At 38.3% G+C, this 16,311-nt stretch overlaps 1 protein-coding gene across 2 annotated transcripts in view; it reads left to right on the forward strand.

Moving 5' to 3' along the window:
• Positions 1-12,522, forward strand: part of LOC149075548 (potassium voltage-gated channel protein Shal-like) — a 149,975-nt gene extending 137,453 nt beyond the window's left edge. Inside the window, exon 5 of one of the 2 annotated variants that reach the window (XM_089243016.1) lies at positions 9,607-12,522. In XM_089243016.1, coding sequence (XP_089099142.1) covers positions 9,607-10,035 — 429 coding nt within the window. In that variant the 3' untranslated portion in view covers positions 10,036-12,522. The remainder of the gene's footprint in view (positions 1-9,606) is intronic. The other variant, XM_089243017.1, reaches the window with a different exon arrangement.
• Positions 12,523-16,311: the final 3,789 nt, after the last annotated feature.

Raw genomic sequence — 16,311 nt, forward strand, 5'->3', positions numbered from 1 at the left:
ATTGAGATTTTCGAGAATTTACCTGGTAGGGCCTCAGAAAAATCATTTGGCCCTGGGGCCCATGATGCTCTTGAGACGGCCCTGCATCCAGTTTCGTAGGTATCTCGCTGCTCAACTACAAAGCCGATAATCAGACTTTATGAATATCTGATAAATCGATTGTTTAACCCATGATAGTAATATACTGTCATGGGTAAAATACTAACTAGCCATGTGATGGCTCGGTCCATATCCTACGGGACTTCTAATCGAAAAGCCATCACCGGGAAACATATTTTCAATATAGTTAATATGCAAAATGAAAAATACATATGCTCGTCCTATACACATTCCACAATTTCCAAACATTTCAGAAACAGTTATACATACAAGCATAGTAAAATAGCAAGCAAAATAAAATAGTACGTATGTGTATCTCATACACATTCCAAAATTTCCTAACATTTCAGAGACAGAAATACAAAAATTTGTACATCAAATAACCCAATCAGTGATGCAATACGCTACAAGAGCGTATACTATATTATAGAGATTATTGAATTCTGATCACATTGCTAGTCTATTCCGTAGCAGGGATTTGCTTCGAGTAATAGGCGGCGAGTAATCTGATAGGATTGAAGTCTGGAGGTAGTCTAGCAGAAGGTTTTGTCTTGGTGTGCCATATATGCATATAGGTCTCCATGGAATTTATAAGGTTTTCCATCTTTTTAGTGAGGACTTGCGACCTAATGATTTGTTTCTTCCATATGTTTATATCAAATGGATTTACTTGTGAAAAATGAGCATCGCTGATGTACGGACACTGTGTGAAATAGTGCAGTAGGTCCCCTTTACCACCATAGTTACAGAATTTGTTGTCGGAGAGTCCGAATTGTTTTAAATATGTTGGCAATGGGCCACGCTCTGAAAGAAAAAATTGTCTTCTGACGTGATCAGACGTTATTCATAGTCTGGACTTGTGGAACTACCTTTTGAACCTCTGCTCGAATGTCCGAATCATTCCATTCCCTTTTGCCATTTGTCCTAAGTCAATCTTTTAGTATTTTTTTGGCAAAGGACTTCGGTAATGGAAAGTCTGTTAGAAATGGATGCTTAGTCGCATCCTTACCTGCAGCGTCAGAAGCATCATTTCCAAAGTTGTTCTGATGAGATTTTTTACAGGCAACATGAAGGTGGTGAGGGTTGTTTATCAACAGGTTTCGGATTTGGTGTACTAATTGATGCCGGGATTTACTGTTATGAAGTGCTCTGATGCTTGCCTGGCTGTCGGAGAATACTGTAATGTGATAGCATAGACAATTTTTGCGAGGCTGCAGCCAGAACGGGACAATTTTTGTGAGGGTGCCGCCAGAACAGGACAATTTTTGGTGCGGCGCAGCCAGAATGACCCAAAACACCACTACTAATGTGAGATTGTGTGTTTTTGAATCTGTCGAGAACATGCAAGATGGCAATGATTTCTGCTTGAAAAACAGAATTATTATCATTCAGTCTGACGCTCCAAGTGTAGAGGATCTTGTTGCTCTGGGCAACGACGAATGCTGCCGCTGTACCAGTGTCCATTTTGTATCCATCAGAAAAAATCGCTTGCTCGTCATCTTCGTTTAATTTTTCTTCAAGCGCGATTTGTCGAGGATGAAAATTGATTGCTGGATGTTTCTGAAATCCGTAGGAAGTGTTTTCGAAGTGTGGCCTGAGCATAGTAAAGTCCTCGTTTACCACATCGTAGTTGAGTCTTGTGATAAGAGCCAAATTGCATTCATAAGAAAGAAAAAGATTAAGTGGAGTGTTGCCAGAAACAACCTGAAGTACGGATGATACTGTCGTTCGATAGGCTCCTACAACATATAGTAAGAAAGGCCGTTGAATACAGTTGATTTTCCTGATTGCTCTAGCAGTAGGATTACAGAACCAGATAGTCGCACTATGCGCTATAACTTTACATAGTACTGACCTATATAATATGTTTCTAAATATACGTTTAGTTCCCCACTTTGGGCCAGCCGTACGATGAAGTTTATTTAATATGTTGTTTGCTTTAACTGCTAGATTCATTGAGTGTTGAATGAAATTAAATTTCTCATCAAATGTAATCCCCAGAATTTATAATGTAGAGGTATGAGGAAGTCTCTGGCCACTCATGTAAATCTTTGGTAGTTTGCGTTTCTTATTAGGCCACACAGAGATAGCTAGTCTTGCTCCACTCTATTTCTAGTTCATGTTTGGTGACCCAGTCGTTTATTGAACTCAGGATTCTTCCGTCCCAATTGTTCATATCTTTTACTGACTTATCAGCAATGACTAATACTAAATCATCGGCGTTGGGTTAAATACTGATACATTGTCAGAAGTCCATATCTCACATTATGCTCGCGAAAAGTCAGATTGCGTCAATTGATTCATTACGATGTTGAAGTGGTCACAATATTGTTACTCACCTGGGTATATCGCATAAATAATGTTTTCATTCTGCAGCAGGCAGGCAGACATCCGGCAACAAGTGGCAATCCGTTGGTGGCATAGGTGGTTGCGGTTTTCAGCTTAATTTGGTTTTCTGCAGTTTACCAACTTCAAGGCGCGAATGCGAGTCATTCTCCTATTTTAATGCACGGAAGATCAGATGGCAGCACCAGCAATAACACAAAACGAGCACAACTCTGACAACATAAATACGTTAGGGGTTGTGACGCATGCATTCAAAATACAAATTTCGGCATGTAACCGATTCGTTAAAAAAAAAATCCGCATTGGAATATGTATGAGATACATGTATGGTTGATTAGTAGTAGTAGTAGAAGAAGCAGGTGTTAAAAGCCCCCCATGAAGGGGGGAGAAAACCGACTCATCGATATTTTGTCACACCCTCATTGTAGCAGTATTTTGGGGCACTGATTGCTTCATCTCGTGAGCATTTTAATTACTAATCCTGCATAAAAGACAGCAATTTGTCTCATAATTAAGAAACTCCAATGTATTTATTTCGGTGAAAACTACCATCTACACACATGATGAAGCGAGGTCAGTTTTCTATTGAAAGTTATTTTAAGATGAATCCGACATGATTTCTAACATGATGACCAACGGATACAATCAATGAATCCAAGAGTTTCGAAAAAAAAACTATCAAATTTTTTAGAAAGAACCTACTTCTGTTCGAAAGATATTCATTTCGATATCATACAACCAATAATGAATCAAACAACAAGGGATTGGGAAAATTAAAACTGAACTAAATTGCAAAAAAAAACTTACCTTTTCCTAAGAAAAATCAAAACTAAAAATGACACTAAACCAGGCAACAACGTCGTCGTCGTCATCATCTGAAATCCCTCTCATAATGAAATCAAACAAAAAAAAAAATAACGAAAGAAAGGGAAATAATAAGGAAGAGTAAAAATATTTCATATCGAATGAATGTTTCATATTTTTCTATTGGTGATTCCTTGTTTGATTTTTGTGTTCCCCATGTTTTTAGATGTTCTTTCATCTTTTGTACTAGTTGATCCCACCACGAAGTGCTGCATAGTATAGAAACAAAATTCAATGTACTTTTCACAGTTTTTTTTAGTGCACCCCCCCCCCCTAACGATCAGGGACGAGATATCTCGGCCCACCACAAGTTGAAGAAATTCATTCCAGCGCTCTTCAAGTTTTCTTTTAATCTTTTCTCATCGAAGCTTCAGCGTAGCCTTATGAATGGAAGTTGTTTTATTCCCTCCTCGTTCACCTCGGCATTTTTTCCCTTTTTATCGTATTCCTTTTGTCGAGCTGTGTAAATATTTATTCTTAATGCGTGACGGATTTTTTTCACCCTAAAAAGTTACGAAAGAGAAGTCTACATCACTCATCATTTCCCCCCCTCTATTTCTAAAATATGAACAAGAACACCAGTATTTGAGATCTATCGCCGATACATCAAATACAGATCACCCAAATTTGTTGCCAAAATCCTGTACGTGAAGGAATTGATTTCCTTTTCTATGTTCTATGCCCTTGAACTCTCAACTGTACCTTTTTATAGTAAGTTTCATTGAGGTTATTACATTATTGCAAGATCCTCCAAACTGCAATTTTGTTGATAACACGACAACAATATTAGTGCAAAAATCTCTAATTTGAAGCCATTCGTCCTTTCATCCAAGCTATAATTTTTTTCGGCTTGTTGACTGATTGATATTGACCCAGGAATCGTCATCATCCTCAATCTGGTGTCTCTTAAATACTCAAACGTGCCCGATAGTTGTGTTTATAATTCGAACAAGTAAATCTTATTCAGGCATATCCAATGATACCGCTTGAAATCGGATCAGAATTTAAATTTTCATGCCGGTATATGTCATATGACTCAACTACGTGGCTTAAAGACTGACATTTAACCCTATGAAAACTACATTTGAAACCCTATGAATAAGTTTTCAAGTTCGGGACTGTGTTTAGCTTATGTGGGTTTGCGAGTATGTGTGAGAAAGTAAAAATTCGTCAAGGCCGGAAAGAAGTTACCATTCTGAAATCACATTTTGATCATTTTCACTGACGTAATGCCTTCTCAAAGTTGAAATTAGTCATTTTAATTATTTTTAAAAGCTGCGGGAAAAAAGCCCTAGACAGGGTATTTTTTTCAACCTAGCCTCTTATTGGTCTTGGTACTGAGAGTGCAGAGTTCATCCGGAATGTTCTTCGCCCGTGAGGCCGTCTCTTACAAATTTTATGATGTACTACGGAAAATTTTTTTTTGTCTATGAGTTTAGAAATTAGTGTCTTATGTTCAAAATTGTCAAATGCTTTTGAAATGTCTAGCGTGAGAGCACAATTTTTTTACCACGAAAGGACTGTGTAATGTATTCAATTACAGCAATCTCAATAATTGTATGACACATGAGTTTTAGCGCTCTTAAGCGAGAATGTCATCTCTGACTTTTTTTTTTTTTTCTTGTTTTCTCATCGCTAAATTTTGTAGTTCTTACCACAATTTTTCCATATAGTTTATTAAACTTGTTTCACCAATGATCCAAGCCAGCCCAATATTTTCCTCATTGTTTTATGTGTGCCCCCCCCCCCACTTCCCTTGCAGTGGTCGTTTTTATCAGTGATCTCCTTGCTTAGAATATCTATCCATTATTTCTGAAAAGAACATTATTTTGATTCCCGTTGCATTTTTTGCACAGAATCCTGTTCGTATTCGTATGAGAAAATAGAAACTGCACTGATAGTTTATCTAACAAGAGGTATAGTTTCTAATTTCAGAATAGTTAAGTGAGACCATACTCATTGAGACATCAAGTGCTGTATGTTCTATTCAGCTGACGCAATGTCTTCTAAATCAAGAACAGTGACCAATTCTGCAAAATCAGCATCTCATCTTGAATGAGTGTCTTCAGCTCGACCGATTCCGTTCGAAATCGACTTTGACATGAAGCAGTTCTACAGCCTTCAAATACGCCATTGTTCGATGTTGTGTTTGGTTTTTTTCTCTTTAAATGAATGCAGAGAAATACATTAAAATTAAAATTGCAGATCGGTTTATAATTGAAAATTCCAAATTTTTGGAATCTTATTTTTTTACTTCTATGTTTTTCTTCCTCTGATCAATATTGAATGCAATGGAACAAAATCAGAAAGATAGAAACAGATATTTCACCTGTGGATGGATATGATGATGATGACGATGATGTTAATTTCTTCATTAAGAAATGCTTCCAACCATGATGGTGAGAGAGAGATAGAGACGGTGAATTTTATCCGAAAATGCGATGGCGCCACTTGTAAAGAAATCGATCAAAATCATTATTTAAGCTACGTTGTTTTCCGCGAAAGAATTCCAAGCATCTGCTTTATTCATTGGCTAATTAATTTTCGCCCTCTCTCCTCCACGCTATGATTTTGTGTACGACTAATGAGCTTTTTCCTTTTCCCATTCTTTTGTTCCATCAATAATTCCTTTCCTCTTCAAAACATTTACCAAATTTATGCTTCATTTCGGTGGCATATTAAAAAAGAACGTGACGTATCTTATGATATCGAACCGTATAATTTCCATTCCTTTGATGGCCCGAAGGTTGTCTGAAGGAAGGGCAGATAAGTCTATGAGCATGAATCAATTAAATATCAGAGATTTCTATTTAAATATCAATTGATTAATATCTATCAATTATTAAAATCAAAATTAAAATGTTGCCGAAGTTCTTTCAAACTATTTTCACGAACCAAGAACCAATTTGGTAAAATAATCGAACTCAAACGACATTTTTTGATTGAGCTTCCAAGAATCGCATGTCAAAGATGGGGGATATGTACAATGCAGGGCTGGACAAATATAAAAAAAATGTACATTCCTGGTCGGGCATGTAACTAAAAAAAATACGTGCCCGGAAAAACATTGCTTTGTTTTATTCTTAGATTTGCTTAGTTTTATATATATATTGTTGAATTTACTTGCTTTTTTTTACTTAATTTTTCCCACACTTTCAAAACGAATGTGCTGCTATCTATTTATGAAAATATATGGATAATATAGACAATTAAGAACATTGCACTACATTAAAAAAATGTAAAATTATTCCTTTATTTTATGAAATCTCAAAATTTTCTACAACACTAAGAAATTTCACTCATGGACCGATTTTTTGCACAATTCCTCTTTCCCCCCCCCCCCCCGAGTTTTGCGTATTGCTACTCCTTGCCGAATGAAAATGCGTATCTAAGAAAAGAAAAGATATAAGAAAAATATATTCTTGGAACTTATATAATGGAAGGTTTAAATTTTTGTGATGCCATATCTTTGACATTTCCAGCAATCTTACCTTGTTGAGCATCTTGGCCAATATGGCTTTAGAATTTGTATTTATAAGTGATATATCCCCGAGTGATATTGTATGAGGAAAATTGTATGAATACATGCATATTGAAGATTGGCATGTAGAATAGAAGGCATTGAAGATTGAAAGACTGGACATATGCCACTTCACATCTCAGGAAAATATCTAAATGTTCCCGAAGGATGGGAATCCAGGCACCCAGAAATTTATTAATAAGAACCTTGAAAAAAAAGAAAATAAATCACAGTTCGCCTTCGGCGGATGTTAAAATAAAAGTTAATTGGCTGTCTAATAACATAACGCAAACGGACTTGTATTCAATTGGAAATAGCATAAGTTGGAAGACAGAAAAAATACCTTTTAATTGAAGGCGCAGGAACAAAAGATTATTTCGATTCATAGCTATCATTATCGGTAATTTTCATGGCTGGCTTTAACGTTCTCATGGCAAATTAAGCTTGCAATACTCACAGCTATATAAGATTGCCTTCAAGTTCTTCTAACAAAATAAAATCCTTAGAAGTTCCTTATCTTCACGGAATGGTGAAACGTTTCTAGCATTTTTCAACTCCTTTCACGCATTAAAAAAACCAAACATCTGGCTGTGTAACATCGCACACCCGTCTCAACAAACATTTCATAGGGGTAAGTTGTCTTTCTCGAGTTAAATAAGATTGTTCTTTCATTTCTTTCATAAGTTCTCTAGTTAAACGAACGATTTTGTGTCTAGTAGCAAATATTTAATCATATCGTCATCTTTTCCATATGCCACCATGTCCACCAACGTCAAGTTATTAAAGTTCAGGAATGGTATTGTGATAGGATTCAATTAATAAGTGACTGCATCTCAAATATTTGGAATCATTCGCACTTAATTATAAAGGGGTTCTTGAAATTAGCACTCCGCCAATCTGAGTAATGATGGTGTCAAATTTATTGAAGCTCCAAGACTGTATATACAGGCGTGGATCCAAACGGGAAGAATGGGGGCGATCGCACTCCCTCCCTCCCTCCCCTAAGAGCCAGAAATCATTGAAATAATGGTGGTCCTGTCCCGTAAAATACAGGACCTATATTAACCGTACGCTATTTACTTTCACTAATTCACCCTTCCCGATGGATCTACGCCTGCATGTATGAGCATTCATTTACGCACGCAAAAAAAGTCTCGCATCTTTCTATTTCTCAAAATATAAATAATTTTTCATGGTCATGTATCTATGCGTATGGTGCCGGAAATTATCATGTCGAATACTCTGCAACCTGCATTTCTGTAGACAGGCTTCTTTTAACCTCTTTAACGTACAGGAACGAAATATTTCGCCTCCGAGCAGATGGAAGAAGTACATTTTCGAGCACTCCCTCCTTCCTTTTCCTCGTATTGAGACACTTCACTTTGTAATCCTACAAGCGTTTTTTAATTGCTTTTTTTTCTCCTTTTACCTCAGCATTATTACGTATTACATATACAGGCTGCCCCAAATTGTTCGCACAGCAGATATCTCTGCAACCGTTGAAACATGCCTTTAATTACAAAATGTTTTGAGATAACATGCAGTTATTTAAAATCTCAAAATCTGTTTGAGAAGTCGTATACATAAAGAAATTAATTAATTAACTTTTTATACAGTGTCCCCGTGTTTTAAAACTTCTACTTATTGAAATGTAAATCCCGCTCTGGAAGGTCATTTGCAAAAAAATTCTTATTTTTAAATGATTCGATACTTATCGAAGTGTTAAATATATAAAGTCGCTATGTTTTGGCAACTTTACACTGTGTTAGCAAGTTTTCGTTGACTTAAAAGTTTTCATTTTTAAGGACTTTACACAAATAAAATGAACTCAGCCGCAATATTTTTTTCGCAATAAATGACAATTACTTTTTTTGGCAATTACAGAATTTTTACAACTTTGAATTTAATTTACAATTCGCAATTTGTGGACCAAACCCTCAGTCATCGGCGATGAATGCCGAAAGCTTCAAAGTCAAATATTGTCAAATATTCTCCGTTAATATTGCATTTTAAATATGCAATTTTTCATGACTGACTTCTCATAACAACATTTACATTTCACTAATTCGGAAATTTCAGAACATAGGGTCTACATAAAAAGTTAATTTTTCTATTTTTTTATGTAGACGACCCCTTGGGAAATTTAATGCATTTCAAGTAATTGCAGTCATTTGGAAACTTTTTGTAACTGAAAGTATGTATCTAAAGTCAATGGTTCGAGTGATATCTGGTGAGCAAACAATTTGGGACAGAGAGAGATAGACGGCTTTTTCTTAGCCCAATGTATCAAGGAAACGGACATTTTTTGGATATTTCCTGCCGAGGTGAACTTGAAAAGAAAAGGCATTTGGTCCGCCGGGACTTGAACCGATGCTCTCTTGCAAACCGATAAGCATGCTACCATCTACACCACTAGAGACACGGTCCTGCCTTACTTATACATAGAAAATATCTGTTTCCTTGAATTTCGAACAGCTATATAGGTAGGCTAGAATGGGGAGCGAGATAAAGAATGGAAAACCTGTTCCACTCACTTTTTCCCTGTATTTCATCTACGTTAACAATGATACGACTTTTTAAGATGTGTTGCGGGTGCTCTAATTTTACATCATACAAATCTGTTGCCAAAAGCCTGTACGCGAAGGGGTTGATTGAAATTTTAACGTGGAAATGAGTTGTCGACTCGAAGTCATGTTACTTTCCGGCACCGTAAATTATGAAACAATTTCTCGTCTTTCGTTTTTCACTTTGTTAACGCATTTCTTGTGACCCATCAGCGTACGACAGCGACCACTTGGGATCAGGGACAGGAGAGGAAGGCACTCACTGACGCCCACGACGATCGCTTTTCTAACACATCTTCTTCATTCCTGCATCATCGCATGGAGCAGCTGTCCACATCCCTGCCTACATCAGCATCCGCAACAGCAACCGCAGCAGCAACAGCATCAGATTACTATTACCAACCGGCTTCGCTCGCACTCTTACCTTCATCCTCGTCCTCGAACAACTCGACGCAGACCGGCGTAGCTCTCGTCACCAATAACCAACAACAACAGCAACAGACACTACTAATGGCGACCAAGTCGACAAAATTGGGAACCGGTGTCGACCGCGATGCGATGACGACGACCGCTAACTCGGGTTCATCCGTCGAAAGTCAGATCTTAGGCAATTGGGATGACCCATCAACGGCTGTTAGTTGAGGAGTCTTATGAAAATAACGCAAAATACAACAACAGAGACTCCATGCGGTGCCTGCTGCCCCGTGCAAGTTTGTGGCCGAGGCCGTATTTATATATATTTCACGACAATAACTCGTAACACAATATGCAACAATTTGTCTACGGCAGATGCGTCCGACGACGGGGGAAGAGACGAATAACACTTCCCAAAAATTGAAAACGAAAAGCCATTAAAAGAAAGAGCAGCGTATCGCAGTTCTAGTCTCCTATAGGTAACATAAACAATAACTAATGATATTATTAATATCACACTTTTATTGTTATCATTATTATGCAATACAAACATATAGAGGAACACACGTGGTTACAATAATTCGATCCAACGATCGAAATCACAGTCAAACTCGGTTGTAACGACGCCTCGGCTTTAACGTGAATAATTGGTGGTTTGACGGAGCCTGATTCCCCCAATAGAGAATTTTTAAGGAGCCTTACTTATACCGTCGAAGTAAACGAAATGACCTCGGATGTAACGACACATTTTTCATCGCTTTCATAGCGTTTTCTCCAGGAATTCTGGAATTAAAGCTTATCACATTGATCTATATTGATGCCTAATGTTGAAAAAAATGTTTTATTAGAAGCTTGAAGCTCCGACTTGCTGTTCATTGGTATGACCCAAGACCTGCATACGGGACATTACCATATTTTACCGTGAAAAAAAAATTGTCCTTTTCTATCTGTTTCTTTATAAAAATGTCCCATTTCCCCTGGTTTTTTCGACGACGAAGCTAGAATCAGGGGAATGTGGATAATTTTTGCATAACTCATAATTTGTGTTATATATTAATAATACGATTACAAATATCTCACTCATTTTCCATATTCCCCCCCCCCCCCGTGAAATACATTTTAAATCACTGCACATTTTCTAGCACTGCATTTATCGTCACCAAACGTCATTTATAAGCAACATTTGGCGATTTCTCAGAAAATTAATGATATTTTCAGCTCTCGATCAAACAGTCATCTTGAGCATAATGAAATAGCAACTTACATTTTTCGTCGAAAACGTTCACTTCGTTTGTTACAACACCTCGGTCATAACGACAGAATTTTCGTGGGGGGTCTTCGATGTCATTATAACTGAGTTTGACTGTACTACTTATTTTTCAATTTACTTCAGCATCCTCCTATAAATACTGCATTTTACATTTTCTCCTCGAACGCGGCTTCGTAATAATATTTTCGGGCATTTTTGCTTCGTATTACCCCCTTCCCCAAGACACAAATATTTGAAGACACTAATAATAAAATACAGAAATATATATATTATATAATATTACTATTTATATTTGTACTCTACACCAAAATACACAACAATTAAGCGATTAACAATCCAAAAAAAAGATGAGTTTTTGTGGCAGTGAAATCTCTTCCTTCGGCGTTTTATGTTGAAATTTCTTTGTCATTCATTTCTGTGTTATTTTAACTTTGTTTTATTTTATTTTTTCGAGATGAGTGTGTGTAAATACATATATATATATATTTATTTATTTATCTATTTCTATGTATATTCTGACTAAACATTTCCATAAAGTGTCACTCATTTTACACAAAAGATAAAAAAAAAAAAGTGCTCCGTTTTTTTGATCTATTGTGGCTACCATTCCAGATACGAAGAAAATAACAACTACAACAACTTCCTGGGGCGATTCGATCGCGGTGAACGCGGAGGGACAAAAAAAAATAATAATCAAAAAACCTTTTTTTTTTGTTTTGAAAATGAGAACCAAATACGGTACTATAAATAGCTTAATTAATGAAAATTAATTATTATAAAGGACAATTTTATTGTTGATAATTTCTTCCGTTTTATAATAATTAGAGGAAAATCCTTTTTACGAAGCTCCTAGCGCAAGCGCACTGCTATTAATGATAATTATTATAATAATAATGAGAGAGAGAAAAAAAAAGAAACCACAGCAAAATATCGAGCATAAAAATATAAATGCTTTAGAAATATTTATGGTAATATGTAAATATGATATATAATATTTAGATTGTTATATAAACGCTTCCGTGTGTTTACATGTTTAGCACTACTTCACTGTTGAATACTATATAGTTGTTGATGTTCTCACCACAAAAAAAAAACTTCAGAATATATTCCTTCATTGTCGATATATTTACGATTGCGAGATTTTTTCGAAGGGGGGGATTAATAAAGTGTAAATTGGGTAAAAAAAAAAGTTTTTTGATTGGTTTTTTTTCCTTCCTTGGTTTTCGATGTGAATGGTGATCGTGTTGGGGGGCCCGGGTGATGATGATGATGATGATGGCGGGCGAATCGCTCCAGACGGCCACAACCTCACATGCTTCCTCGCGTGAGGGACAAAAAAAAATATTAAGAATATATATATTAAACAAAATATATATATTGCCAAGTACTCTATGTCCGTCTGTTTATAAACGCCTCTTGTCAATCAGGAATCAGAATAAAAAGAATTTCAGAAATTTTTTTTATTTCTCGTGGTGTGTTTCTTTTTTTTCCTTGTGTGTGTGTGTGTGTGTAATGTTTGTGGTGTAATGTTTCTCTCCGCCCGTGTGCGGAAAATTTACCGACAATTCATCGCAACGCAATTCACCGACAAATAATTTATCGCAACGCAATTCACCGACAAATAATTTATCGCAACGCAATTCACCGACAAATAATTTATCGCAACGCAATTCACCGACAAATAATTTATCGCAACGCAATTCACCGACAAATAATTTATCGCAACGCAATTCACCCCAAGGAAAATTCATCGGCAAACAATTTACCGCAACGCAATTCACCACAACTTCTTCCATTCTTCTTTCGTTCTTCCTTCCCGATTTTTCCATTCTACTAATTTTCCTGATCACTCATTCGTTAAATTTGCCACCGACCCTCTGAACTTGCCACCATGTGCCCGCTAAGCCCCCTCCCCCCGTAAATACGTGTTTCTGCCTAGGGGCCCTTCTTCAGGATGTGAGGGCCATGGTTCTTCCTTCCCCTATTCCTCCCCGGATTTTAAATTTTGTGCTTATCAAATCAGAGTCGAACAATTACACCAAAGTAATTTATGATATCATGAATAGACATGATTCTCGAAATAAAACTCAACACATTTTGATAATTTATTTCTGGGTTTTACACATTTCGAATTTACTTATAACGTCTGAACACTTTCCGTCTATCACAAAATTTAGTACTATGTCGGTAAACATTGATGAACTCCTCCACTTGGACTGTTTTTGGATTTTTCTTGCTCCGCAATGTTCCGAGGTCGTCTAAGAACGGAGCAACTCCTTGCTGAAGTACTTGCCTTGATATTTGATCAGCCGACCCATGGCGAGACCTCTCCGGATGGCGATCTTCATCTTGTCAGAGTGAATCATCTTGTCCACTCGCTCTCGACCGTACTTGACGTGGAGCCATTTTCGTATTTCTCGCTTCGTCGATCCGCGCCTACTGTTCAGTGCCATCAGTGCCATCGTGATGAGCTGTTCGATCATGTGACACTTCGAAATGTTAGGGTTGTCCATGGGATCCATTTCGATGGGTTTCCTCAGATCCGCTCACTTGGCGCGACTGCTGCACTTCTGTTACGTTCTTCTTTCGAACTACATGTGTATGCAAGCGCATTAGAGCCTTGGAATCGGCTGCCTGACAAAATTTCCCGGTATTGGCGTTGAACGTAAGCGCGGATCCATGACGATGTGGTGGGAGAGGTAAATTGTGTTAGTTTGATAGGCGGTAACCAAGGAAAGCAAACGCCGAGAGCCAAGTTTGCACTGGGTGGAAGTGCACGTCGGGACCCCCGAGAACGAGAACGCAGATATCTTAGCGAAGCAGGTACCTAAGTTGTCTCTAGACTTGATGGATGTCAGGTTCCCAGTATCCTATAGCGGCTTGGAGACCGAGCTCATGAAGTGGGCACTGAGGGAGTGGCAGAGCAGATGGAATCGTTCAGAAAAGGAGCGAACCACATACGCCTTCATTCCCAAGGTTAACACTAAGAGGGCACGGATCCTAAACCACTAGCCGGTGAAAGTATTAACGGGACACGGCCGTTTTTCGGCAAGGAGAGCGGAGTAGGGGGACGTGTTGCACGGAAGATGCCGGTGCTCGTATGAAAATTGGGGAATTCGTCTCACTACTTGTTCCGATGCCCGTACACCCAAAGTCTGACGCTGGATATCCGTGATAAAACTCGAATTGTCTGGGACTTTGAACGTCAGCTGCATCCTGCTATCCTAAGGAAGGTTGACAGGTTTGCCGTTGCACACGGAGACGGTCTTGCGAGACCGCACCCGGAATAGTGGGGGTAACATCCCCGGCTGTTTTTTTCAGTAGTGTCCGCTAGTCAAGGGCACAGATGGCTCAAGTTGAAGACTTGGGTCAGTGAGAGCTCACCCTTGGGTCCGCATCTTTGGAGGCTCCCTTGAGAGAGGAGCCGAAGCGGATGTCAAGGCATGGAAGGGAGAACGGTGGGAGACAGTGACTATATACAGGGTGTTTGAAAAAAAATCATCCGATTAAAAAAATCATAACTATTCAGCTTTTAATCCGTTTTTATCGAATAATGTATAGATAGAAAGAGAGAAATCTCGAGTTTCGCGCAGTTGCCGACAGGTAGCGCTAACGCTTTTTCTTCGGCCGCCACTTCAGTGTTTGTTAAGATGGCAACTGCATAACAGAAATAGTTTTGTGTTCTAAGCTCCTCTAAGTGTGAGTCCGTTACAAGTGTTCATAGTCGACAATACTCTGGTGTTGAACTTCCTACCACTCAGAGCATTAGGTGATGGTATGTACAATTCCGAGACACAGGTTGTCTGTGTAAAGGGAAATCCCCTGGCTGTCTCCGCTTGTCAGACAAAAATGTGGAGCGCATCCGACAGAGTTTCGCACGTAGTCCAAAGAAATCCACTCGCAGTGGATGTAGACAGGCTCGCAAAAATTTGGAACGAATTTTATTACAATATACTACATGCCATGACAGTCATCATTCTTACAAACTCAATTATCAAATACAGTCGATGAAACTTATTAGAATCATGGATAATGTTATTATTCGGGTATTGTCAAAAAAAAAAAAATGGTCCGTGGTACATTTACCGTGATTTGGAGCGCTGTTCCAGGTAACTTAAATGGCCAGCGGCGCAAATTCTCACATCAATTAAGTGATACGCAGCACATACGCTCTTCAATTAAGTGATCCGAGACATGTTTCCAGATTATTTAAGCATGGTTGAGGGCTGACAGGGCTATAGTCCTGGGGCCCAAGATGATTCCCATAACTTTTTGTTTTGTACGCCGCTTTAAATGCACTTTAGAAGGGACACGCGTCCAGAATCCCAGCCTGGGGCCCTGCTTCAGGATGTGGAGGGCATGCATTTAAGTAGTGCCATCTTAAGGTATTGGCCTACCCGGGCATAGCCCGGGGACCTCACAAAAAATGAGATCTGGTTGAAGTTTTTGAGAATTCGTCTGGGAAGGTCTCAGAAAAATCATTTGGTCAGGGGACCCCATTATGTTCTTAAGATGGTCCTGCATTCAAGTGTCTCGCGGCACATTTACAGATCTCAAGCAGTCCGTGGCACATTCCCCGATCACTTAAGTGACCCGTGGCACCAGATCACTTAAGCAGTCTGCGACACATTTACAGACCACCGAGGTGACTCTTCGCATATTTACAGATTTCTCAAACAGCCCGCGGCACATTTCCAGATAACTTAAGTGGCCCGCGACAAGTTTTCAAGCCAATGAAGTGACCATTTCATAATGTTGAGCACTGTTGGCTTATAATTATCAGGATTTCGGGATTTATGTTATCTCTTTTTTCGTCGAAAGTTTCCCCCCCCCCCCACTTTTGCATCTTTTAAAGTTAAGGTCTAACCAGACTCATTTGTTCACCTATATTTTATTGTTATCAATCTGCTAGACTATATAGCACGTGGGGAGGCTTCCTTGTAGACAGCACTCTTTCCGTATAGTCAGTTCCTAAAGGACAAACCTCAATAGCCGCTATGATCCATGTACGTGTAGCGTTTCTTTTGCAATGGGCTTTCCTAAGCATGTGTGAGATAAAAAAAAATGTGTCCCGTTTTTTCATTTCATAATCAGTTTCTTTCAACTCGCCATATTCACAGTTCTTCGCCCGGGAGGATCTGTGGAAGCTATTGAATTTTAAGAAAATTAATATCACAAATACACCGAGGTTGCTTTGCGAGTCGGACACAATTGAGATTGATCGCTATGAAATA

The sequence above is a fragment of the Pholcus phalangioides genome, unplaced genomic scaffold (assembly GCF_987345545.1).
Source record: "Pholcus phalangioides strain wild (caught in Gottingen) unplaced genomic scaffold, Ppha-v1.0 ptg000015l_1, whole genome shotgun sequence".
Lineage (NCBI taxonomy): Eukaryota > Metazoa > Arthropoda > Arachnida > Araneae > Pholcidae > Pholcus > Pholcus phalangioides.